Source organism: Coturnix japonica, chromosome 38 (assembly GCF_054131305.1).
Source record: "Coturnix japonica strain WE chromosome 38, WE-NBRP24, whole genome shotgun sequence".
Taxonomy (NCBI): domain Eukaryota; kingdom Metazoa; phylum Chordata; class Aves; order Galliformes; family Phasianidae; genus Coturnix; species Coturnix japonica.
In genome coordinates this window covers 739291-764368 of record NC_140700.1, presented here as the reverse complement: position 1 = coordinate 764368, position 25078 = coordinate 739291, and the positions used below count along the sequence as shown (strand labels likewise).

At 47.1% G+C, this 25078-nt stretch overlaps 2 protein-coding genes across 3 annotated transcripts in view; both read right to left on the bottom strand.

The window, feature by feature from the left end:
- The window catches only part of LOC116652619 (E3 ubiquitin-protein ligase Itchy-like), a 260369-nt gene that overhangs the window by 78458 nt on the left and 156833 nt on the right, over positions 1 to 25078 (bottom strand). The window lies entirely within an intron of this gene.
- Positions 13303 to 14271, bottom strand: LOC146754744 (olfactory receptor 14J1-like). The gene has a single exon (XM_085526984.1). The coding sequence runs from the start codon at positions 14263 to 14265 to the stop codon at positions 13351 to 13353; it is 915 nt and encodes a 304-aa protein (XP_085383110.1). The 5' UTR covers positions 14266 to 14271; the 3' UTR covers positions 13303 to 13350.

Here is a 25078-nt window from a genome sequence, read left to right as displayed (position 1 = left end):
CCTGCAGGAGACAGCGTGGTTGGAACTTCCCACCTCCCACAGCCCGTCAGTGATATTTGGACTTGTTTTTCTCCTTGTTGAAAATCTCTCGTTGTTGTTTAGTGTCACTGGGTTCATTAAACTGCCATTCATTCTCAAATCGAAATTATTTTCTCATTTTTTCCCTCCCTAGGGGGAAATTCCCATTTGCAGTCTCTCTCCCCTTCCTCTCTCTTAAAGCGCACGTGTCCAGGCCGCGCCTCCGTGCAGCACCATGCTGTTAGAGTGGGGAGGTACTTTGTTCCCTCACTCACCGGGTTTGTTCCTGCTGTCACGAAGTGAGCTCTAGAGAGGACTCCGTGACAAAACGTGACAATCACGTCTCCGCTTCAACTATGGCACTTATGACTCTTGGACTGCAAGCAGCATGTATTGCGTGGCCATCACCTGCCTCCTGATGAGGCCTTGGAAAAGCCGGAGAATAGTGGGTGCAAAACATAAGCTCACAGAGCCAATGGCCAGCCACATGAGCACAGTGCCAAGAACACCGCCGAACCACAACCAACTACAGAATTCAGAGATACCCATCTTGCTGCCCCACAAGTCATGACTGATGTACCCTAAGAGCCTCTGCACAGCATCCTTCACTCGCTGCAGGGCAGTAGTAGTGTTCTTTTCCCCGTCAGAGGTTCTATTCCTTTTGAGCGTGCTAAGAACCTCAGTCATTACTGCTATCCCGGTGACCTTGGTTAGTGGCCAATGGAGGGTGCAGCTCCACTGAAGTTCCTCCTCTTCCTCATCCTCTTCATCCACCAGCACCTGTCGTGTTGCACGACTCAACCACTGAGTGGGTGCAAATGAGGGCTTGCCAAGGGTAGTGGCATGTCAGGCAATCAGTGGTGTTTAACCGATGCATTGAAGGTGTAAAGACTCTTCAGAAAGCATCCCTTTTCAGTAGCACGATTAGGTTTAGCCAGCCTTGGTCTCACATCTACACTGTGGTACTGGTGTTCAGAAGGTGTCACACAGGAACAAGACCCATTGTGGGGCTTGCAGTTGTTCATCATTCTGACACTACCAGGACATGGCTTTCCTGAAGGTTCTCAGCTGCATTTGCCAGCAGGCTGCGAGTATGCTGGAGACCCCACGAAACTGCCATTTAAATGAGAGCCCAAAACAAACAAAGGTGCCATCAGTGACAGAATATGAGTTTGTCACAGCTTCGGAATGCCTTAAGATCTGGAATTTTCACTAGATATATAGAGAAAGATCTGTCTCTTAATTTCGTGTACTCATCCATTCGGTTAGCTGAATAACACTGCACTCTCAGGTGTTCATTACTCACAGAATCACAGAATCGTAGGGGTTGGAAGGGACATCCAGAGATCCTTGAGTCCAACCCCCCTGCCAAATCAGGTTCCCTACACCAGGTTGCACTGGTAGGCATCCAGGTGGGTCTTGAATATCTGCAGAGAAGGAGAATCCACAACCCAATTGGGCATCATGTTCCAGTGCTTCGTCACCCTCACCATAAAGAAGTTCTTGCACATATTTGTGCAGAATTTCCTATGCTCTTTTTTTCTGGCCATTTCCCCTTGTCCTGTCTCCAAACACTGCTGAAGAGAGTCTGGCCTCTCCCCTTTGTACCCTACACCTCACATATTTATAGACCTGGATCAGGTCCCCTCTCAGCCTTCTTTTCTCAAGGCTAAACAGACCTAGTTCACTGGACTCTTTCCAAGAGGTCCCTGTCTTATTTGTTCTCGGTAGCTCAGAACTGGACACACTACTCTAGATGAGGCCTCACCAGGGCAGAATAGAGGGGGAGGATCACCTCCCTCCACCTGCTGGACACGCGCTTCTTAATGCACCCCAGAATGCCATTGGCCTTTTTGGCTACAAGGGCACACTGCTGGCTCATGGCCAACCTATCATCCACCAGGACGCCCAGATCCCTCTGTGCAGAGCTCCTCTCCAGCAGCTCATCTCCCAGCCTGTACTGGTGCATACAATTCTTCGTCCCTACATGTAAGACTCTACACTTGCTTTTGTTTAACCTCATCCGGTTTCTTACTGCCCAGCTCTCCAGCCTGTCCAGGTCTCGCTGAATGGCAGCACAGCCTTCAGGTGTGTCAGCCAATCCTCCCAAGCTCCTTTGGAAGGACATTGCTGCCTGAACAAAAAATATGGTTATAAATGTGCGTCATGTAGATGCCCATGCACCAAGTGTCAGGCTACTGAAGAAGAGCAGAATAACCATCAGGTAAATCAAGCCACCAGAATTGAGGTGGCTTAAATAGACTTGGACTGGCAGAATAAGGGTGAATTGTTTCTAGCTCAATGGGCTCATGAGACCTCGGGTCATCAAGGAAGAGACGCGACATATAAGTGGGCCAGAGACCAAGAGGTGGACTTAACTATGGACACTATTGCACAGATTACTCATGACTATGAACCATGTGCCATAATTAAACAAGCCAAGAGGATGAAACCTCTCTGGGAGGAAGGGTGATGGCAGAAGGATAAATATGGGGAGGCATGGCATGTTGATTTTATCACCTTGCCACGATCTCGCAGTGCTAAGTGTTATGTACTTACCATGGAGGAGGCAACCACTGGGTGGCTTGAAACATACGCAGTACCCCATGCTACCGCTTGAAACACCATATTGGGTCTTGAGAAACAAGTCCTGTGGCGACATGGCACCCCAGAAAGAACTGAATCTGATAATGGGACACATTTCAAAAATTCCCATATAAATACTTGGGCCAAAGATCATGGCATTGAGTGGATTTATCATATCCCTTACCATGCACCAACTTCTGGTAAAATATAACAGTACAATGGGGTGTTGAAAACTATGTTGAAAACAACAGGTTGTGGAACATTGAAGCACTGGGAAAAGCACTTGGCAGGACCACTAGGTTGGTCAGTACTAGGGGATCTGTCAATTGTGATGGTCCTAGCCAATCCAGCTTCCTACGTAGTGTAGAGGGAGATAAGGTCCATGTTGTACATGTAAAGAACATGTTGGGAAAAGCTGTTTGGGTCCTTCCAGCCTCTGGAAAGGGCAAAACCTGTCCATGGAACTGTTTTCACCCAGGGACCTGGATGCACTTGTTGGGTGATGCAGACAGATGGGGATGTTCAGTGTGTATCACAAGGGAATTTGATGTTGGGGGAGTGCAGTCAGTAATTCCATGTATATATATGTATAAAGACCTGTGCGTGTAATGCATTTTAATTACTGTTTATTTGCATACAGATATGTTTTCTAAACATGATATTGTGATGTAGAATAAAGGGTGGAATGTCTTGGTTTTGTAATTTTTCCTACTGGTATTCCACATATCGTACTTAGTAAATCATGTTTTCCTCCTTAGATCATTGCCGCTGCTCAGTTTGTTTCCTTGAGCCCAGCTCCCATCTCCCCTGTTCCTTTTTCCCTTCCCATGTGTTTGGGGCCAGGGGGACCATGGGCCTACTGCCCCCCTGTCAGGGTCATAGATTGATCTGGATAACTCCATGACTGTGCCAGCAAGAAGACCAGCCCTGACACACACAGCCGTTCATATTGCTGGCTACTGACTGATGTGCCAGAGTGCTGCTGTAGAGACAACAGGACTGTTGTGAGACACACAAGACCTTCAGGCCCACACAAATGAGGACTTGAGAGCATTGTGGCAGTTTAAAGAGAGCAGGAATGAAAAGAGCATGTTGTGCTGCTGTCCATGGCTGTACCTCCCCCAGACCCAAAGAAGGCAGGAAGACAGAAGAGCTAAGGAAAAGTCTATTATTAAAGCTTTTTATTTATCTCTTAACATATTTAGGGAATTTAGTTCCATGTTTACATGAGCTCTTGGAGTGAAAAAATGGAAATTTGATAGTAAAGAAGTGAAATTATTTGCAACATTTTTCTGCAGATTTCTGTATAAAACACAGTCAAACAATCAAATATGCATAAAAGATAAAGAACCATCCCTGGGAGACATGTGAGGAAGATGTGCACTTTATTGAAGCTGGAATAGTGCTTATTACAACACATTCCTGAGAGCGTGCTTGATGTCTCTGTTCCTCATGCTGTAGATAATAGGGTTCAGTGTTGGCAGAACCACTGCATACAGAAGTGCCACTGTCAGATCCAGGAGTGGGGGAGAAGTGGACGGGGGCTACAGGTAGGCAAAAGCAGCAGTGCTGAGAAACAGAGAGACCACGGCCAGGTGAGGAAGGCACGTGGAGAAGGCTTTGTGCCGTCCCTGCTCTGAGGGAATCCTCAGCACAGACATGAAGATCTGCACATAGGACACCACTATGAAAACAAAGCACCTAAACACTGAACAGGCACTAAAAATGAGAAACACAACTTCCCGGAGGTAGGAGCCAGAGCAGGAGAGCTTGAGGATCTGGGGAATTTCACAGAAAAACTGGTTCACAACATTGCCTTGGCAGAGAGGCAGTGAAAACGTACTGGCAGTGTGCAGCAGGGAACAGAGAACCCCAGTGCCCCAGGCAGCTGCTGCCATGGTGGCACAAGCTCTGCTGTCCATCAAGGTCCCGTAGTGCAGGGGCTTGCAGATGGCATCGTAGCGGTCATAGGACATGATGGTGAGAAGGGAAAACTCTGCTGAGATAAAGAAGAGAAAGAAAAAGAGCTGTGCAGCACATCCTGTATAGTAGATGGCCCTGGTGTACCAGAGGGCGTTGGCCATGGCTTTGGGGAGAGTGGTGGAGATGCAGCCCAGGTCGAGGATGGCCAGGTTGAGGAGGAAGAAGTACATGGGGGTGTGCAGGCGGCGGTCGCAGGCTACGGCTGTGCTGATGAGGCCATTGCCCAGGAGGGCAGCCAGGTAGATGCCCAGGAAGAGCCAGAAGAGCAGGAGCTGCAGCTGCCGCATGTTTGCCGACGGCAGCAGGAGGAACTCGCTGATGGAGCTGCTGTTGGGCATCTGTTGCTGTTGTGCTTTGAGTCCTGCTCAGAGTGCAGAAGATAATGACAAGTCCAAACCATTCTCAGAGACACTCCTCCTGCTATACTATGAAACTTTTCCTTTCCCTTTGGAAATTATCATTTAAATCCAGAAATTGTATTTATTTTTACGAACTTCCCCATCCCTTAAGGAGAAGAATATTAGGGAGTTCTTAATTTCTTCTCATTTCCTAATCACATCACAGCCTCCTGTATATTTTCCTCTTTACTGCATCTTTTCTTTGAGACCCCAGCCCCAGCCTCTGTGTACTTCAATGAAGAAATCTGCCTGTTTGCAGGAGAAATCAACTATTAATGTCTGCAGAAAAGAACGATAAGTTAAACTGATTATTTCCTTTTAGAAAGGAGAGGCTGAAAGCACAACCTGTGTGACTGTTCAGGAAAAAAAAAAAAAAAAAAAAAAGATGGATTGATAAAATATTTGTGATTTTAAGAGCTGTTTTAAAGTTAGACATCCCTTTTTAGATTTCTGCCCCATTCCTCTTTCCTTACCCATGAAGAGGAAATGGAAACCCCATGCCTTGGCTCTCCTCTTGCAAAGGACCCTCAGAAACATTCAGTTGTGCAATGGAGCTGTGATCCCCTGCCCCACGCAGCAGCTGTGGCAGCACAAGCCCTGCCGGGGGGCTCCTACCCCCCACACACGTCTCCTCGCAGCGCCCTGGGCAGCTCCCCGGGCAGGCTGAGTGCTGAGTCTGGCAGGCGGCAGAGTCCCATACCCGGCACACAGCCCCTGGGGCACAGCAGGGACCCTGCTCTGCAGGACAGCCCTGGGCACCCGCCTGCAGCCCCAGCTGCACAGCCTGCAGCCGTGCTGGGACACACAGCCCTCAGGGCTTTTCTTTCATACTGCAGCACGGAAGCCCTCAGCTGGAGCAGAAGGCTTTTTCTACAGTAAAGAAACATGCATTGCCTGAAGCCACATCTGCAGTGGGATGTCTCAGTTTAGTTAACCTTCAATGAAAAGCAGCTGCATGGTCTGCAGTGAGACTTACCTTGTCATGGTCTGTGAGCAACACTCCTGCAGGGCGTTACAGTCCGCTCATACCAGACACATTTCTGTAAGCTCTCTCCAATTTCTCTCCTCTTCTTCTGTCACCTGCAGGCTGTGCTGTGCAGAAGAGCTGCTCCTGGGCACAGCTGTCTCTCTGCAGCACTGCCCACTGGTATGAGCTCCCTGTGACCTAGGAGCCCGGCCCAGCTAGGCAAACCAGAGGATTTGAGTTTCTCTTCCTCATTGCTTCCCTTGGAGATATCCCTGGGGATCCAGAGCTGAAAGCTCCTGACAGACAGCAGGCTCATCTCTGCAGAAGGCATTTTGATGTCCAGTGTATTTTTAACCAGTGGACAGACTGATTCTGGAAGAATGACTTAAAACTGCAGAATCAAACTCTGTAATCCAGTGCTAGATTATTAATCTGGTATGCATTTATTCAGTACTGGGTGTAAGGGGGATCACACCTATCTTGCACAGCAGAAAACAGAAGTGTTACATATTTGAAAGCCAAGCAGATACATACTCAACAAATTCCCTGGAACAGAATGGGGTTGGCTCAACCTCTGGGCAATGCATTAATAAAATTAATTTTGAGAAGGTGGGAGGATAACTATTCCAGAACTATTCTTGCACTGGTAGTAAAGAGGCAGCAGAACTGCATCCAGCCTTTGGGTCATTACAGTGTCCTTTTTCCAGGGCGAAGGAATCACAACAGCTATGGCAAGCAGCGCATGTCTGTCTGTCTAATAAGATTTGTCTTAATAACTTGAGACTTAATATCTCACTTATAACCTTCAGTGTGTTGGTAAACACCACTGACTACCTGACATGCCACTACCCTTGGCAAGCCCTCATTTGCACCTACTCGGTGGCTGTGTCATGCAACATGCCAGGGGTGGTTCGAGTGCTGGCGGATGAGGAGGATGAGGAAGAGGAGGAACTTCAGAGGAGCTGCACCCTCCATTGGTCACTAACCAAGTTCACCGGGATAGCAGTAATGACTGAGGTTCCTAACACGCTCAAAAGGAATAGAACCTCTGACAGGGAAAAGAACACAACTACTGCCCTGCAGTGAGTGAAGGGTGCTGTGCAGAGGCTCTTAGGGTACATCAGTCATGACTGGTGGGGCAGCAAGCTGGGTATCTCTGACTTCTGGAATTGGTTGTGGTTCGGCGGTGTTCTTGGCACTGTGCTCATGTGGCTGGCCATTGGCTCTGTGATCTTATGCTTTGCACCAACCAATCTCCGGCTTGTCCAAGGCCTCATCAGGAGGCAGGTGATGGCCGCACAATACTTGCTGCTTGCAAACCAAGAGTCATAAGTTCCAGCTGAAGCTGAGATGTGATTGTTGCGTTTTGCCACAGAGTTCTCTCTAGAGCTCACTCCGTGACAGTGGGAACAAACCCAGGGAGAGAAGGAACAAAGTACCTCCCCTCTCTAACAGCGCTGTGTGGTGGCCCAGCCACGTGCGCTCCAGAACGTTGTGGGTGAGCAGTTGGCCAACAGGTCAAGCCCAAAGGACTATAGTCATTGTCCTCCATCGGGCTAGTAGATGGTCACTATCAGGGTTCCGCAGGGTTCCATTATAAGGGCCACTTCTCTTTCATGTTTTTGTGGAAGACTTGCATGCAGGACTAGAAGATGATCCGAGCAAGTTTGCTGATGAGACCAGATGAGGAGGTGCTGTTGCCTCCACTGAGGGTGGAGAGGACTTGCAGAGATGTGGACAAGTCAGAGAACTGGGTACTAGTTGGTACTAAGCACCAAGTGCATAAAGGTTAACAAGTGCCTGATTGTGCACCTGGGTAGGGGCAACAGTGGACATACACACTGACTGGATACAGGACACTGGAGAGAGGTCTGACTGAAAAGGATTGGGGGTCCTGGTTACCATCAAATTGAATGTGAGTCATCAGTGTACCCAGGCAGCCAGGAAGGCCAACGGTCCCCTGTAGTGCATCAAGCAATTTATTGCCAGCTGGGTGAGGGAAAGGATTGTCTCTGTCATCTCTACACTGCTGCAGCCTCACCTGGAGAACTGGGTGCACTTCTGGGCAATGCAGAAAATGAAGTGCATCAAACGATGGGAGGGTGTGCACAGGAGGGCACTGGAACTGAGAGATCTGAAGTTCAGAGTTTCATTGGGATTGACTGCTTGTTCAGACTGGGCCCTTCTCACATTCCACATCCTGCGATGAGACACAGGGCGCATATGGGACATGAACCTCAGAGCGTCCTTGCAGAGCCTGGGATCTTCTGTCCCCATGTCTTTCATTTAACATCATACAGACTTCCAACTCACTGCCCCAGGAAGGGTCCTTAGTCAGCATGAGGTCCTCCCTGCCAAGGGTCTGTGGTTCATGGCTTGGCCTTTCTGCTTCATAAGGCAAAGGAGGGATTTCTTAGCATCAGAACCACCATGTCAGTGCCTTTCATTGCCTGTAGTCATATCTTCCAATTATCTGCTCTAGCAAGTCCCTTGGGAAGCTTGCTTGATAATGGCCCTCAGCGGGCCCATTAGTACTGCAAGATACTTCACTGTTACTTCTGACTTTGTCTTGCCGGGCACTATGTGCAAACTTCTCTCTGCACTGGAGGTTGATGGACTCAGCATCAAAGGCGCCCTGGGACCCATTATAACCTAAAGAGTCTCCTGTGCCTTATGCCATCTTGTTATCTTCTTCAGGTTATCAGAACTTGTTCAGCAAAAAGAAGGGATATCTGAGAGAGCTTAAAGAGCAAGAATCCAAAATGCATTTATTGTCTATTTATTTATAGTTGGGTTTATACGAGAAGTTAAAAAAGCACTTTGCAACTGATGTCAATCCAGGATGTCCCCAGTGAGTTCTATTCTGTTTCTGTGTGGACAAAGGTTCTCCACAACCTCCCCACCCCACTTCTACACACATTGGCCCCATGGGACTTGCATCACTTTTCCTCACATCACTCTTCTCTTCTGCCGTCACCCGCTCAGTGTTAAACCTGCTTTGCACCAACTCCCATTGGCTTTCCACAGAGAACCAGATGCACATGGAGAAGGAAAGATTTCTGTTTTTTGTTTTTGGCCAAAAAACAGAAGGAAAGGTGATGCAGTTGAATAGACAGTAAAACACAGTGATTAGCTGCATGCCGTGTCCTAGCAGCATCGGTTGAGGTTTGTCTTTTGCAGGGAATATTTGTACAAGAAATGAGTTAGACAGAGATAGTATGGGATAGATAGAATCACAGTGAAAGAGTTGACAACAGAGTCCATCAGACTTTGGGGAGATGGAGCAAATTCCTGTAATCTCCCTGAAAGTCAGAAATCAGCCAGACTGTTGGGAGGTATCTGATTGATCAAAGAGCAGTGGATGGGGAAATCTGGAGGGCAGTGAGAGGGGCACATGTTCAGATGGCCTGCTGAAAACATGCCCTTAACATTAGCCATATTTATAGGAGAGCTGGAGACAACTGGTGGATGAGTGACAACAAATAGGCAGCAGGGTAGAGCTGCAGTGCATGCTGGCCTTTAGTCACAGGGCATTGTCACTGGCACCGCTTTCTGTGTCTGTCACAGTTTTGTAATCCTTGCTATTGTTGTTCCACATCATGACATCATGTGGAGCACAGACAATAACTACTCGTCCCAGAAGACCTCGCGGTCAGAGAGGGAAATACGTCAGAGAAGTGAGGCTCGCTCTCTCTCTCTTCGAAAAGAGTCGAAAAGGCTGATAATAGCAGGACTAGGGGAAATGGTTTTAAGTTAAAAGAGGGAAGATTTAGGTTGGACGTTAGGGGGAAGTTCTTTACTAAGAGAGTGGTTACGTCCTGGAACAGGCTGCCCAGGGAGGTTGTGGATGCCCCGTCCTTGGAGGTGTTCAAGACCAGGTTGGACAGGGCTCTGGGCAACCTGATCTAGTAAAGGTGTATGTTTGGTGGCCCTGCCAGGCAGGGGGGTTGGAACTACATGATCCTTGAGGTCCCTTCCAACCCGGGTAATTCTGTGATTCTGTGATCATCAATAGTTTGCAGGAATTGGGATATATATTCATTACATTCCTGAGACCCCATTAGCATGCAGTCCCTCCCCCCTTGCACATGCGTAGTGAGTTGTGGGGGTGGTTGTGGAATGAAGGCTCATCATATTCCTCACCATAAACTTTCAACCCTTTGGGAGGGGCACCCCCCAAACTGGTTCCAGCTTGCTCTGTGGACATCAAATCACCACACTGTTCTGGGGCTGTTCCACCCTTCTCTTCATGGCCTTCATCCCCTTGTTTTCTCAAACTAAGTGTCTGCAATTCCCCCTCTCTCTGACCCCCTTTACATAAACTATCTATCTGTAACTACCCTCTGCCTTAGTGAGGCCTCCTTTCCCTTTCTGTAGCAAAGTGTTCTCTTTTCATCTACTATGGGGTCCCTTTTCACTATTCACTGACACTTCATGATGGATGGGCAAGGAAGATGAGTAAAGGCTGCTGCCCTCTGTGAGAGTGCAAAGAGCTCTGCCTGGGGATGGCAGAGGAGCCAGCTGAGAACTGATGGAAAAGGCACAAAGAGGGGAGCAGCAGATTCTGTTCCTTGCTTCCTGATCAGGAAGAACAAGAGGAGGGGGACAGGCAGGAATCTGAGTTACAGCTGGGATGGAATTGTTTTCTTCAGACTGCCTGCTATGGTGCAGTGTTTTGGTTCTAGGAGAAAACCATTGATAACACTGTGATGTTTACAGCTGCTGCTAAGCAGTGTTGTACAGAGCCAAGGCCATGGTCAGTGGAGAGCACATGGAGCTGGGAGGGAACAGAGTGAGGACAGCTGACTGAAAGTGGCCTAAGGGACATTCTCTATCAACTGACATCAAGCAGAAATTGTATTGAAAGGGGTGGGAGTTCATCTCAGTCTCTTCACTGCCCAGGGCCCAGCTGAGCATCAGTCTGGTGGTGCTGAGCAAGTGCTTGTGCATCAGTTGTTACATACAATTCCATATCAACAGATATATAGTGATAACTATTACTCCTCTCCTTTTATCTCTCTAAGTAAATTGCTTTGTTACAACCCACAAGATGTACCTTTTTTTCCCAGTTCTCTTCCCCATCCGATTAGGAATGGGGCAGTGCACAAAGCACTGTGTGGTGCTGAGCCACATGTTGGGTTCAACAACCACCATCATTTTGGTGCCTGATGTGAGTCTCCAAGCGTTGAGATAACAGCACAACTGTGCAGAGCAAGTTACCACTGGGCTTTGTGGGAGCTGGAGAACTGGTGGCCATGATGCTGATTGTTTCCCTATGTGTGGAGCCTGCTGAGTCTTCTCATGAAGCTGCACTGCACAGCTCCTTGCTTGCTGCTTGTTTTCCCTGCTACATTATTTGTCAACTCTGGATGTTGCATTAGGGTATTTATTTTGCTATGCTCTTTGACCTTGGTTTGTATCATGGTAAAACTGGCAGCTGACAAAGTGAAGTTTTGTCCACATTCAGCTCTGTGGTCATCTTTGGGATTTGGAAGTAATATTGTTGGTATGATTTGGAATTACACATTTTACATAGTCTCCTTTGGGAGCCCAGGGGTATTCAAGGAGTGACTGGATATTGTGTTGAGGGACATGGTTAAGTGGGAGCTATTGGTAATAGGTGAACGGTTGGACTGGATGATCTTTTAGGCCTTTTCCAAACTTCATCATCGTAGTATCATAGTCTCGTGCGGGTTGGAAGGGACCTTAGAGATCATCGAGTCCAGCCCCCGGGATTCAAGCCTCTGTGTAGCAGAATGGCACTTCTACCACTTGCGCCACAGGGCGATTCGAACTCCGGGCCCCAGTGTAGCAAGGCGGTGTCCTTAACCACTGCCCCACCGGGGCACACCGGGGCAAACTTGGTGATTCTAGAATTCCAGGACTGAGGTTAAACATTATTCAGGAATATCAGTGAGAGATATGTTTCAAGGTGAGAAGGCTCTGCATGGCAGGGTGTGGGACGGTCTGGGCAGCTGCCTGGAGCGGTGGGCACCCCCAGGGCTTAGGAACTTCATCTCTGAGCAACTGCAGGATCCTGGGAAACTGGTAGAATACTGTGGGCAGTTCTGATGAAACCCTGGAGATCTCAAACAGGCACAAATGACTGCAGTGTGCCAGGGCCTGGCCCACACCTACTGAGCTGTGTTTAACATTCTTCAGAATAATCAATGGGAAGAGAGCTGGATCTGCTGACAGATCGCGCTTCCACTCCACCCCTCATACTGAGCTCTGCAGTCACTCCTGCTACAGGTCCTGTAGCTGTTCCAAGTTTTTGATAAGAAAATGAAACAAATGCTTCCCAGGAGGTACAGCCCTGTGGTCACTCCAACCCCTCCAATGAGCACAGTGGCTGCTAAAACTTTAATCCCAGGTCCTGCAGTGATTCCAGCTCTGGCAATGAGCTCTGCAGTTGCTCCAACTCCTGCAGTAGGAAAACAGACTCTCCAGTTCCTACAGTGAACCTTGAGGCTCTTAAAAACCCTGCAACAGGTCCTAGACTTGCAAACAGATATGGATATAAACTAGTATCATCTATGTATCATATGTATATGTATTAGTACATGCACATATGTTAGCAACTGCCTATATTATATATATGTGAAAATATTCTACATATATAAAATATGTATATATGCATTTATCATATTTATAATCATTTTCTTTTTATCTTGACCTTAAACCACAGATTCTAATCCTCAGCACTGCCTTGAGTCCCTTACAGATCTCCTTGGGACTTCTGAAGCTATGCCTGGCAGTCAGTGAAATGTACCAGAATATCTTGAAGTCTTCTCAGGGAGCAACTCCTGAGGTATATTTCTTAAACCAGATTTGGAAGAGGCCTCCAGTTCTCTGGACCTGCTCCGAAGGGGCCCTCTTGTTATGGCAGTGACAGCAAGGAAACCAGCACTGACGCAGTCGTTCATATTGCTGGCTACTGACTGCTGTCCTGGCATTCTGCTGTAGAGACAACAGGACTGTTGTGAGACACAGAAGACCTTCAGCCTGCACAAATGAGAGGACTTGAGAGCACCGTGGTGGTGTAAAGAGATCAGAAATGAAAAGAGCACGTTGAGCTGCTGCCTGCGGCTGTACCTCCCAAATCCAGAAAAAGAAGCGAGAAGGAAAAGCTAAGCAAATATCTATTTTGAAACCTTTTTAAGTACCTTATAATGTAATAGGGGAATCTGGTTATGTTTCCACGAGCTCTTGGATAGAGAAAATTGAAATTAGGTAGGAAAGAAGTGAAGTAAATTTTTATTTATTTGTTCAATAACAATTTATTTGCCCATTGCTATATCTCACATAATCAAACAATCAAAGATGCATAAAACACAAAGAAGCATCACCGGGAATCATGCGAGCAAGATGTGCACTTTATTGAAGCTGGAATAGTGCTTATTGCAACACCTTCCTGAGTGCGTGCTTGATCTCCCTGTTCCTCATGCTGTAGATAATAGGGTTCAGTGTTGGAGGAACCACTGCGTACAGAAGTGCCACTGTCAGATCCAGGAGTGGGGAGGAAATGGACGGGGGCTTCAGGTTGGCAAAAACGCCAGTGCTGACAAATAGGGAGACCACGGCCAGGTGAGGGAGGCACGTGGAGAAGGCTTTGTGCTGTCCCTGCCCAGAGGGCATCCTCAGCACAGCCATGAAGATCTGCACATAGGACACCACTATGAAAATAAAGCAGCCAAAGGCTAAACTGGAACCAAGAAAGAGAAACACAACTTCCCTGAGGTAGGAGGCTGAGCAGGAGAGCTTGAGGATCTGGGGGATTTCACAGAAAAACTGGTTCACAACATTGCCATGGCAGAGAGGCAGTGAAAACGTACTGGCAGTGTGCAGCAGGGAATTGAGAACCCCAGTGCCCCAGGCAGCTGCTGCCATGGTGGCACAAGCTCTGCTGTCCATCAAGGTCCCGTAGTGCAGGGGCTTGCAGATGGCAACGTAGCGGTCATAGGACATGATGGTGAGAAAGGAATACTCTGCTGACATGAAGAAGGAAAAGAAGAATAGCTGTGCAGCACATCCTGCATAGGAGATGGCCCTGGTGTCCCAGAGGGCATTGGCCATGGCTTTGGGGAGAGTGGTGGAGATGCTGCCCAGGTCGAGGAGGGCCAGGTTGAGGAGGAAGAAGTACATGGGGGTGTGCAGGCGACGGTCGCTGGCTACGGCTGTGCTGATGAGGCCGTTGCCCAGGAGGGCAGCCAGGTAGATGCCCAGGAAGAGCCAGAAGTGCAGGAGCTGCAGCTGCCGCGTGTCTGCCAACGGCAGCAGGAGGAACTTGCTGATGGAGGTGCTGTTGGGCATCTGCTGTTGTTCCTGGGCTTGGAGTCCTGTTCAGAGTGCAGAAGATAATGGCAAGTCCTGACCATTCTCAGAGACACTCCTCCTGCTATAAAATATTTTCATTCTCCTACAACAGTGTACATTTAGCGCCATTACTTCCATTTAATTTCATGTTGTTCAGCATTCCTTAAGCAGAAGCAGCATATTGAGCTGTAACCTTCCTCTTGTTTTCTTATCCTGCCTCCCTGGATATTTTCATGTGCTTCATGTCTCATATCTTTAACCCAACTGCTCTTCGAGCCCCAAAAACAGCCTCTGTGCCATTCAGTGTGAATGCTAAAAAACTGCCTGTTTGCAGGTTAAGTGAATTATTCATTTCTAATGAAAATGAGGATATTTTCAATTGGTTCCATCCTTCAGGAAATGGGAGACTGAGAGCACATCATGTGTGACTGTTCTCAAAACAAGCAATTGATTGAAGAAAAATTCTCAGAGCTGTGACAGCCCCTTTTACATTTCTGCCACCAATCCTTTCTGCGTTCCCCCAGAACAGGAAATTGAAACCCCCTGACATGGCTCTCCTCTGGCCAAGCAACCTCAGAAACATTCAGTTGTGCAGTGGAGCTGTGATCCCCTGCCCCAGGCAGCAGCTGTGGCAGCACAAGCCCTGCCAGGGGGCTCCTACCTTCCACACGTCTCCCCGCAGCACCCCCGGCAGCTCCCCGGGCAGGCTGAGTGCTGAGCCTGGCAGGCGGCAGAGTCCCATACACAGCCCCAGGGAAACAGCAGGGACCCTGCTCTGCAGGACAGCCCTGGGCACCTGCCTGCAGCCCCGGCAACACAGCCTGCAGCCTTGCTGGGACATGCAGCCCACAGGGCTGTGCTCTGATGCTGCAGCACAGAAGCCCTCAGCTGGAGCCGAAGTCTTTTTCCACAGTAAAGAAACATGCACTGCTTGCAGCCATGTCTTCTATGGGATGTCCCAGATTTAGTTAACCCTCTATGAATAGCAGCTGCATTACCTACGGCAACGGTCTTACTGTGTCATGGTCTGTGAGCAATATTCCTGCAGTGATCTCACAGCCCGCTCACACCACACACATGCTGTAAGCTCTCTCCATGTTCTCTCTTCTGTTTCTGTCACCTTCAGGCTGTGCTGTGCACAAGAGCTGCTCCTGGGCACAGCTGTCTCTCTACAGCACCATCCAGTTTTATGAGCTCCCTGTGTCCCAGGAGCATGGCCCAGCTGAGCAGCAGATGATGTCATTTTTATCCTTCCCACTCATCTCCCCTGAGATGTCCCTGTGTCCTCATGGCCATCAGCTCCTGAAAGGCAGCAGTATCATAACTGTTCTTTGAAATCTGCTCCATTACCCGCCAGTCGATTTTTAACATGAGATGAATCCTACCAGAGAGTGTTTGATGAATCAAAAATTGCACCCAGACAAGGATAAGGAGGGTTGGGCTTCCCCTGTGCAGGGCAGTGATCCAGAGGAGACAGTGCAGGTAACTCATCCCCAGTTAGAAATCCTGGGGCTGAAATGGGATGCAGCTCCCCACAGACCAAAAGGAGCTGGGATTCCTCTGGCTCAGCTCAGATGTTCACAAGTAGTTTTACAGTGCTGCATTCATACCTTATTTAAACAGAACTATAAACAAATAAACAGTAAATGTCTGCTGGATACTTTCTCTTTAAGCTCTCTCCAGATCTCTCCATTTTGCTGGATAAGTTCTGATAACCTGAAATAGATAACAAGAAGGCACAAGGCACAAGATGCTCTTTAGGTTATAATGGGTCCCAGGGTGCATTTTCTACTGAGTCCATCAACCTCCAGTGCAGAGAGAAGTTTGCACAAAGTGCTTAACAAGACAAAGTCAGAAGTAACAGTGAAGTTTCTTGGAGTATTAATGGGCCCGCTGAGGGCCATTACCAAGTAAGCTTCTCAAAGCACTAGTTAGAGCAGATAATTGGAAGCCATGACTACAGGCAGGCAAAGGCACTGGCATGCTAAGAAACCTTTCCTTTGCCTTACGAAGCAGACAGGTCAAGCCCTGATTGCAAGACCAGTGGTAGGGAGATCCTGTTTCTCATGTTGGCTCAGGGCACTTCCTGGGGCAGTGGGATGGAAGTCTATATGATGTTAAGTGAAAGACATGGGAATGGAAGATCCCAGGCTCTGCATTTTGCACAAGGATACTGTCAAGTTCATGTCCCACATGTGCCCTGTGACTCATTGCAGGATGTAGGATGTGAGAAGGGCCCCGTCTGAACAAGCAGTCAATCCCTGTGAAACTCTGAACTTCAGATCTCTCAGTTCCACTGCCCTCCTGTGCACACTCTCCCATAGTTTTATGTCCTTTATGTTCTGCAGTGACCAGAAGTGCACCCAGTGCTCCAGGTGAGACTGTAGCAATGCAGAGCAAAGAGAGACAACCCTTTCCCTCACCCAGGTGGCAATAAATTGCTTGATGTGCTCCAGGGGACCATTGGCTTTCCTGGCTGCCTGGGCACACTGCTGACTCACTTCCAATTTGATGTTGACAAGTACCCCATATCCTTTTCAGTCAGACCGCTCTCCAATGGCCCATATCCAGTCAGTGTGTATGTCCAGGATTGCCCATACCCTGGTGCACAATCAGGTACTTGTTATGCTTTATGCACTTGGTGCTCAGTACCACCTGGTACCCACTTCTCTGACTTGTCCACATCTTTCTGCAATTCCTCTCCACCCTCAGTGGAGGCAACAACACCTCCTTATCTCGTATCATCATCAAACTTGCTAAGAACTACTTCTAGTCCTGCATTCAAGTCATCTGCATAAACATGAAAGGAAACTGGCCCTAAAATGGAACCTTGGGTGTAGAGAGTGTTTTTTACAGCTAGTTAGCTGAGAAGGGTCGTAAACACGGTGCAGCTAAACAAGCAGCCATAACACCTGCAAGGACAGCAAGAACAACAGGATGCCCTGGGATGGTGGTAAACTAGCTATGGTTCTGGGAACTCAGCAAGGGAGTAGCTTTCAGTTGATAACAACAAGCTGTTGAGATACTCGGGGATGGTATGTAATTGGGAACCAATGATGAGCTCCACTTTTGCAATATGTATGAGCTATTTATCCGTATTATAAAGGTACACGCAGCCAAGGAATAAACAAGAATAGCTGATCATATGTTAGTGACAGGTGTGGTTGTCTGCTTTTCTCCTACCGTTCTGCAACAATTGGTGACCCTCGATGTGGTCTACCAGGAAGGATCGCAGTTTGGATCCTTAAGCAGCGGGGATAGCATGCGCCAGGAAAAGAAGGTGCAGGTGCTCTATGTGACCTTATAGAAGGGCCTAGCCAATACAGGCCGCCGACATCCTTTAAGGCTGCAACAGCGTGCTGACAAATAGGTGTGAGAAGGCAAGCGGTTTATGAATTATTTTCTTGCTTTTTTAAAAAAAAAAAAAAGCGTTAGGTATTTTCTTACTTGTTGAAAAGAGTCAGGTTAAGGGGACAGACTTGCAAAAGGAACTCCCCGAGTAATTAGCGTATGGGTATGCTAAAGGGTTATTTCAGAATCCGCATTTAGTGCATGATCTTGCTGAGTGGAGTAAATTTGGAGATGCAATTTTTCAGGGAATGATAGATGGGGAGAAAATGGCTAAAAAATGCGGGAAGTGGCGATGTGTGGTTTATAATGATTTGCTGCAATATCAAGCAGAAAAGGAAGTGGCAGAGCAAGCTAGTGATGTGCCAGAGAGGAATAAGAATTATAATGAATGGTGATATTGCCCGGTGCCCCCTGCTGTGTCCACCGTAAAGTTGCCGCTGGCCGCCGAGCCTGTGTTGCCGGTGGCTCCGGAGCCGAGTGCCCCGTCTCCGTCTCCCAGAACGTCTGTATCAGACGGGTCACCTGCATCGACCATGGCACTACAGCTGGCCCCCTCAGCCCTCCTTTGCAATGACCCACTCCTTGGGGCACAGAGTGACCTGGCGGAGGCCGTCGTGCAGGAGCGGGGGGGGGGGCTTGGGCTGCGCTGGCGCTGGCTTGTTTAGATGCAGGAGACGGTGAGGCATTGGAAGCGGTGCAACAGATGGTGCTGCCGGTGGGGTATTCGCCTGATCCTTCAGGCGGGACACAGTCTACTATCAGTGCTTTAGATTGGAAGTTGTTGTCACAATTGCAGTCTACGGTCAGTCAGTTTGGAGTAAAAAGTGAGCCAATGAGACAGATACTGGATTATATCTGGAGTACTCAGGTTTTGTTGCCATCTGATTGTCGGGCTATAGTTAGGTTGATTTTTTCGCAGCATGAACAATTGCTATTTAATGCTTATTGGGAAGAGATGTGCCGACAGAGTGTTGTGATAGTTAGGCAGCCCGGAGCTCCCTTGTATAATGTAACCATTGAAGAACTTTTAGGGGTGGGTCCTTTCATCCGGACGGAGGCCCAGGCTTTATTAGGACCAGTTAAATGTAGGGAGTCAATGTATCTGGCCAGACAGGCTATGGATAAGATCAAGGCACCAGGTGGGCTGCCGTCTTATATGGGAATCCAGCAGGGAAGAAATGAGGAGTTTGGAGCCTTCATAGATAAGGTAGCTGGAGCCATAGAGAAGGCTGGAGTACCAGAGTACATGAGGGAAATAATGCTAAAACATTGTGTACTTCAGAATTGTAATGCTACAGCTCGTGGCATTCTAAGTACTTTGAGGAGTAAATGGACAATAGAGGAGGCGTTAGACAGATTATCGAGTGTGCCCACAGGGGCTCAGGCTTTCATAGTTGAGGCTATTAAAGAGCTAGGGGCAGGATTAAAGGCACAGGCTGAGGCTTCTCAGAATCAAGTGTTAGCAGCTCTTGCACCCTTACAAGCGTCTGTGGTAACCAATTCAGGCCCAAGCACCTCTTTAAAATGTTTCCAGTGCAGCGTTAAGGGACATTTGCGATGGAATTGCCAAGCTACCAGTGTATGGTGCCAGAACTGCCGGTTGGACAACCACAACACCATCACCTGCCGACACCGACTGGGAAACCTCTAGCCCAGGGCAAGAAAGAACAGAGGCCGCGCTCCGACACAACCAACCATTACCAGCCAGTGGCCGTCTGCCGCCCCGCACACATCGCTTGCTGCATTGTCGGCCTCTACGGCGCCCCCGCACTCTGCTTCGCTCACGTCGTTCTCTGCGCCTCGCCATGCCGCCCCTCCCCTCCCCCCCGTTGTGCGTGGCTGCATCTGTGCAGCCCGCATGTAATGTGGTTAAAGACACGGATGGACCGAAACCAGGGAATCGTTGTGACCCCGGTCCTGTAGATCCAGAAAGCGAATCGGACGCATTTCCTCCTGATGATACTTTGAAGGGAGCAGGAATGACAAATTTCCCTACAGCGTACTGTGATGTCTTAGAGCAATGCAGAAAAGAAACAATATTAAGGGGTGATGCTGACACGTTGCAAACTTTTCCTGCGTTGAATCAGCCCCCCCGTTGGGAATCCCTGCCTTATGAGGCAGTGAAGGAGCTAAGGGAGTCAGTGAGAACATTCGGAGTTCAGTCAGCCTTTACATACAATCTTTTGGCTGTAAACAGTGACAGTTACGCTATGACCCCTCACGACTGGAAAATTGTGTTAAGAATGATCCTCTCTCCTACGCAATACACCGTGTTTATGACTGAATATCAGCTACATAATTTGACTGATAGCTCTTTGCCTCAGACTCGGACAAATCCATGTGGCCCAGCACCTCTTCAACTGTGTCAGACAGATGTCACTCACGTTCCTGAATTTGTCCGTCTAAAATATGCACATGTAATGATAAATACTCACTCTTCTTACATATTTGCCACAGCACATACAGGTGAACGCAGTCATGACACCCGTAAACCCTGGTTATCTACTTATGCTGCTATGGGAATTAAACATACTACAAAAACAGATATTGGGCCTGCGTATACCTCTAAGGCCACTCGAACTTTCCTCCAAGAAGGGGGTGTTAAACATACTACAGCCATTGCTCATTCTCCCACTGGACAAGCTATCACTGAGCACATTTATCAAACATTGAAATCCATTCTTCTTATTATTAAACAAAAAAGGGGGAATATGGGAGACACACTGCAAGAAATATTATGCAAGGTTTTGCTTGTTTTGCTTGTGCTGAATTTTTTGAAAATATTATGTAAGGTTTTGCTTGTTTTGCTTGTGCTGAATTTTTTGAATTGTATTCATAGAGATACAGCTTATGTGGATCGTCATTTTGAGGCTTCCCCAGTGCTAAAGGAACAGCCTATGGTTAATGTTTGGAATATGGCCACAGGACTTTGGGACTGTCCCCTACCACTGACAACTTGGGGTCGTGAATATGCTCATATTTCCACAGGGACTAGCCCTACGTGGGTTCCAGCATGATATGTTCGGTCTCATCTGAAGGCAGAAAATAGCATCCAGCCTTCATAGTAATTTTAATTGTGTTTTTCTTACTTAGTGGTATTGCTTTGAAACTTGCTGTGTTATAGATAATATTAGTAATAGTTTGACATAGTGTGTGCTTTTCTGTTTTACGAATGCAGTCTCAGGAATTAGAGTTTAAGGCATTAGCTAGGATGTTGTGTGCTTCTTCTATTTTAGTAATAGATCAGATGTGTATTAAACAGGATTTGATGTAATCAGTGCTAGAATGTACAGGAACAGCTCTTTTAATGTTTTAGTACTGTTTGGTTATGATGTTATTATCCTATTAATTAGCTTTTCTAAATTTGCAAAGACAAAACCTGGAAAGAAATCTCAGTCAAAGAGATGACCCTGTATCATAGAAGAGATACCTCTCTTACATCCAACTAATTAGGATTTTTAAAATATAACCATGCTTCATTTTAGACAAAAGTGCACGCTAATAGAGCTAAATTTGATAGTTTATTTCATTTTCCAAGCAGGTGTTCCACTTGGGCTCTATATCATGCACTGGCCATGCGGATATGGTGTACAACTGGAAGAAATCCTTCAGACCCTGAATGCAGGAGAGAATCTGTGATGGATGAGAGAGGAAATGTGCACCTTGAAGCAGGGGATGCCCTGCTGGCACTACCTGTCGCATCCACCACCAACATGGCTTGCTGTTTCTCAAGGGTCAATAAGTATTAATGCCCCTAGTGATACTCCAGTACATTTTTCCTCTAAAAATTGGTTCTATTTGACATGCTATTTCATAAAATTGCACCATCATTAATCAATTATTAGCCCGGATAACTCAGTCAGTAGAGCATGGTTATGAGCATCTTAAAAGCATTTATTGCACAAATTTTAGTGGTCATTAAAAATCAATGTACCAGAGTATATGAAAATTTAAGACTTTTCCAAATCAGTTACAGATTAACACAATGGGACCCTCACTGATTGATTTTCAGGTTGCAGAAACTTAGGTTGCAGTACAAACATATTTGTTCTTTTTAGTGGGTTTAACAGTAATGTTATGTTGTATTTGACTTGTCTCTTTTTTCACTTTTAAAGTATTGTCAATCGAGGCCTTGATTGAGTTATAATAGTTATGTTATTAATATAAGTAGTGTTGTTATTCTATAAGCAGTATCTTGAAATTGTTGTAATACAAGAAGAGTTTTATGGAGCAGCAGCCATGGATCGAGATAAGGAGTTTACAGAGCAGCAGCTATGGAGCAGGATAAACAGCATGAGAACTAATTGAATAAATGAACTGAATTGTTTTTGAAATATGATTAGTCGGTCGGTAAACTGAGCCTTTTCAGCCTAAAAGAAAACGGGGGAAATGTAGAGAGTGCAACCTAAGGATGAAAAACTTATTTTACTAAATACGATATCAGAATACAAGATAACACAATATAATACAGGATGATTGAGGCTAATAAATTGAACAAAACAGAGAGAGAGTCCCCAAAAACCTAGAGGCCTACTGCAAACTCTAGGCGACACGGCTGGAATGCTTCCCACTCTTTGAGAGTCTGAGAGAGAGAACTCTAGCTTGGGAGCGAGATTATATATGTCCTCCTCCTGTGACTTATCTCTGATGACAAAGTAATCTGGGATACGTAGTTTTCTTCTGTTTGCGGAGTTTTCGGGATGTTGTAATTCAGCGGAACTGGAGTATGAACCTTTTAATGATCCATACTGCACATGATGATATGATGTGGAATATTGACAGCAACATTACAAAACCATGAGAGAGGTCATCTTTGAATTATGGAAGTAATATTGTTGATAAGATTAGTAATTGCACTCTTTACATTGACTCCTCAGGGAGTCTGGTTAAGGAGGAGAGAAGGGAGGACACTTTCCAGTAGTCCCTCAGACTCGCTCTCACTTCTTTTTGTCCTGGAGATCAGGAACTAGTTCCAATAGCTCCTGAGGATTTTGACTATCCGTTGGATGCTCACACCAGCACACTCCCATTGCTATGTCATTAATGTGTTCCAGGTTATGTCTCAGATTAAACAATTATTCAAGAATATCACTGAGAGATCTGCCAAAAGGTGAGAAGGCTCTGCATGGCAGGGGGTGTGGGATGGTCTGGGCAGCTGCCTGGAGCGGTGGGCACCCCCAGGGATTTGGAACTTCATCTACGAGCAACTGCAGGATCTTGAGAAACTGGTAGAATATTGGGGCCGGGTCTGCTGTGGTCCTGGTAATCCCCAAGAAAAACACGACTGCAGTGTGCCAGATCCAGAGAGCTGGAAATGCCAACAGTGCTGCAGCCTCTGCAACTCCTGGCACAGAACTTGCAGCCGCTCCAAGGTTTTGCTACACGTTCTGCAGTTGCTCCAAGCTCTGAAAAGATCCCACTGTCACTCCACCCCTCATAATGAGCTCTGCAGTCACTCCTGCAACAGGTCCTGTAGCTGTTCCAAGTTTTTGATAAGAAAATGCAACAAATGCCTCCCAGGTGAGGTGCACTGTGCCAGGAGGTACAGCCCTGTGGTCACTCCAACCCCTCCAATGAGCCCAGTGGCTGCTAAAACTTCAGTCTCAGGTCCTGTGGTGATTCCAGCTCTGCCAATGTATTCTGAGGTCGCTTCAACTCCTGCAACAGCCTGACAGACACTTCAGTTCCTACAGTGAATCGTATGGCTGTTAAAACCTGTGCAAATAGTCCTGAACTTGCAAACAGAAAAACATAAGGATTAGTTCATATATGATTGCAACTGCATATGTTGTATATGTGTGAAAATATACTAATTATATTATATATGTATAAATACATTTGTCATAATTATTATCCTTTTTATTTTTCTCTTTTTTCTTCTTCTTTTCCTTCTTTTTCTTCTCTTTTTTTTTTTTTTTTTTTTTTCCTTTAACCACAGCACTGCCTCGAGTCTCTTACTGATCTCCTTGGGACTATTCAACCTGATCCAGTCACACACTGAAGAGCACCAGAAGATCTCGAGGTATTCTCATGGAGCAGCTCCTCAGGTATATTCGTTACACCAGTCTCCCCACAGCACCCTGGGCAGCTCCCCGGGCAGGCTGAGTGCTGAGCCTGGCAGGCGGCAGAGTCCCATACCCGGCACACAGCCCCTGGGGCACAGCAGGGACCCTGCTCTGCAGGACAGCCCTGGGCACCCGCCTGCAGCCCCAGCTGCATAGCCTGCAACTGTGCTGGGACGTGCAGCCCTCAGGGCTGTGCTCTGACGCTGCAGCACAGAAGCCCTCAGCTGGAGCCGAAGTCTTTTTCCACAGTAAATAAACATGCGGTGCTTGCAGCCAGATCTGCTATGGAATGTCCCCAGTTTGGTGATCCCTCCAGGAAATCAGCTGCATTGCCTACTGCAAGACACTTACCATTCCTTTAATCTGTTATCAATGCTCCTGCAGTCAGCTCACAGCAGGCTCACAATGTACAAACACTGTAAGCTCTCTCTCCCTCCTTTTCTATCCTCATGTCAACTGCTGCTCAAGCCCCAGCCCTGCTGTGCTGTGCACAAGAGCTGCTCCTGGGCACAGCTGAGCACTACAACTACAACACTTTCCACTTTTATGAGCTCCCTGTGTCCCAGCCTGTGTCCCTGCGTCCTGAAGCCCAGCCCAGATCAGTAACAGATGATGTCATTTTTTATCCTTCCCACTCATCTCCCCTGTGTTGTCCCGGGGTCCTCATGGCCAACAGCTCCTGAAAGACAACAGCATCATGACAGTACATTAAAACCATGCCAGTTCCCCAAATTATTTTGTAAACGGTGTATACGGATATGCTACCAATGGATATCAATCCTCCACTGTTCTGTTGATAGCCCTTGAGTTTTGTAGCATCCAGTAGTTCCTGTACATTTTTCTAATCAGGAGGATGGGTGCGTTGTATTTTTGACTCACGCTCCTTCAACAACCTGAGTTTCTGAATGTGATCAATTATTGGCTGGATTGCTTTCCTGTCTTTGAATATGAGGGAGTACTTTTTAATCCAAACTGGCTGAGCTCCCTGCTTTATTCTCAATGCCATTGGTGCTGCATTCTTAGCCCTTCCTTGGGTTTGCAAAACACACACCCCAGGGTGAACATGATCACTCACTTCGTCTGAAATCCCAGTCCCTGCAGGGGTAGTGATCAGTGCTAAACTAAGCATCTCTTTTAACTGTTCTTCTTTTACCTCAGACTCCAGTTTTCCTTTAGACTTTATTTCAACTTCCATTTTTTTCTAGTAAATCTTGCCCTAGCAAAGGCTTTGGTGAATGTGGCGTGTACAAAACTTTGTGTATTCCTACCTGTTTGCCTAGAATAAATGTAAAGGCTTAAGAAAGCAAGACTTTTCACTTTGGGGCAGTAGTTTCTGCTGCTGTTACAAAGTCATTTATGCATAGTAAGAAGCACCCATATCCACCAGGAAATAA

Coding starts and splice junctions, on each gene's coding strand:
- LOC146754744 (XM_085526984.1), bottom strand. CDS start 14,265: ATGCCCAACAGCACCTCCATCAGCAAGTTCCTCCTGCTGCCGTTGGCA.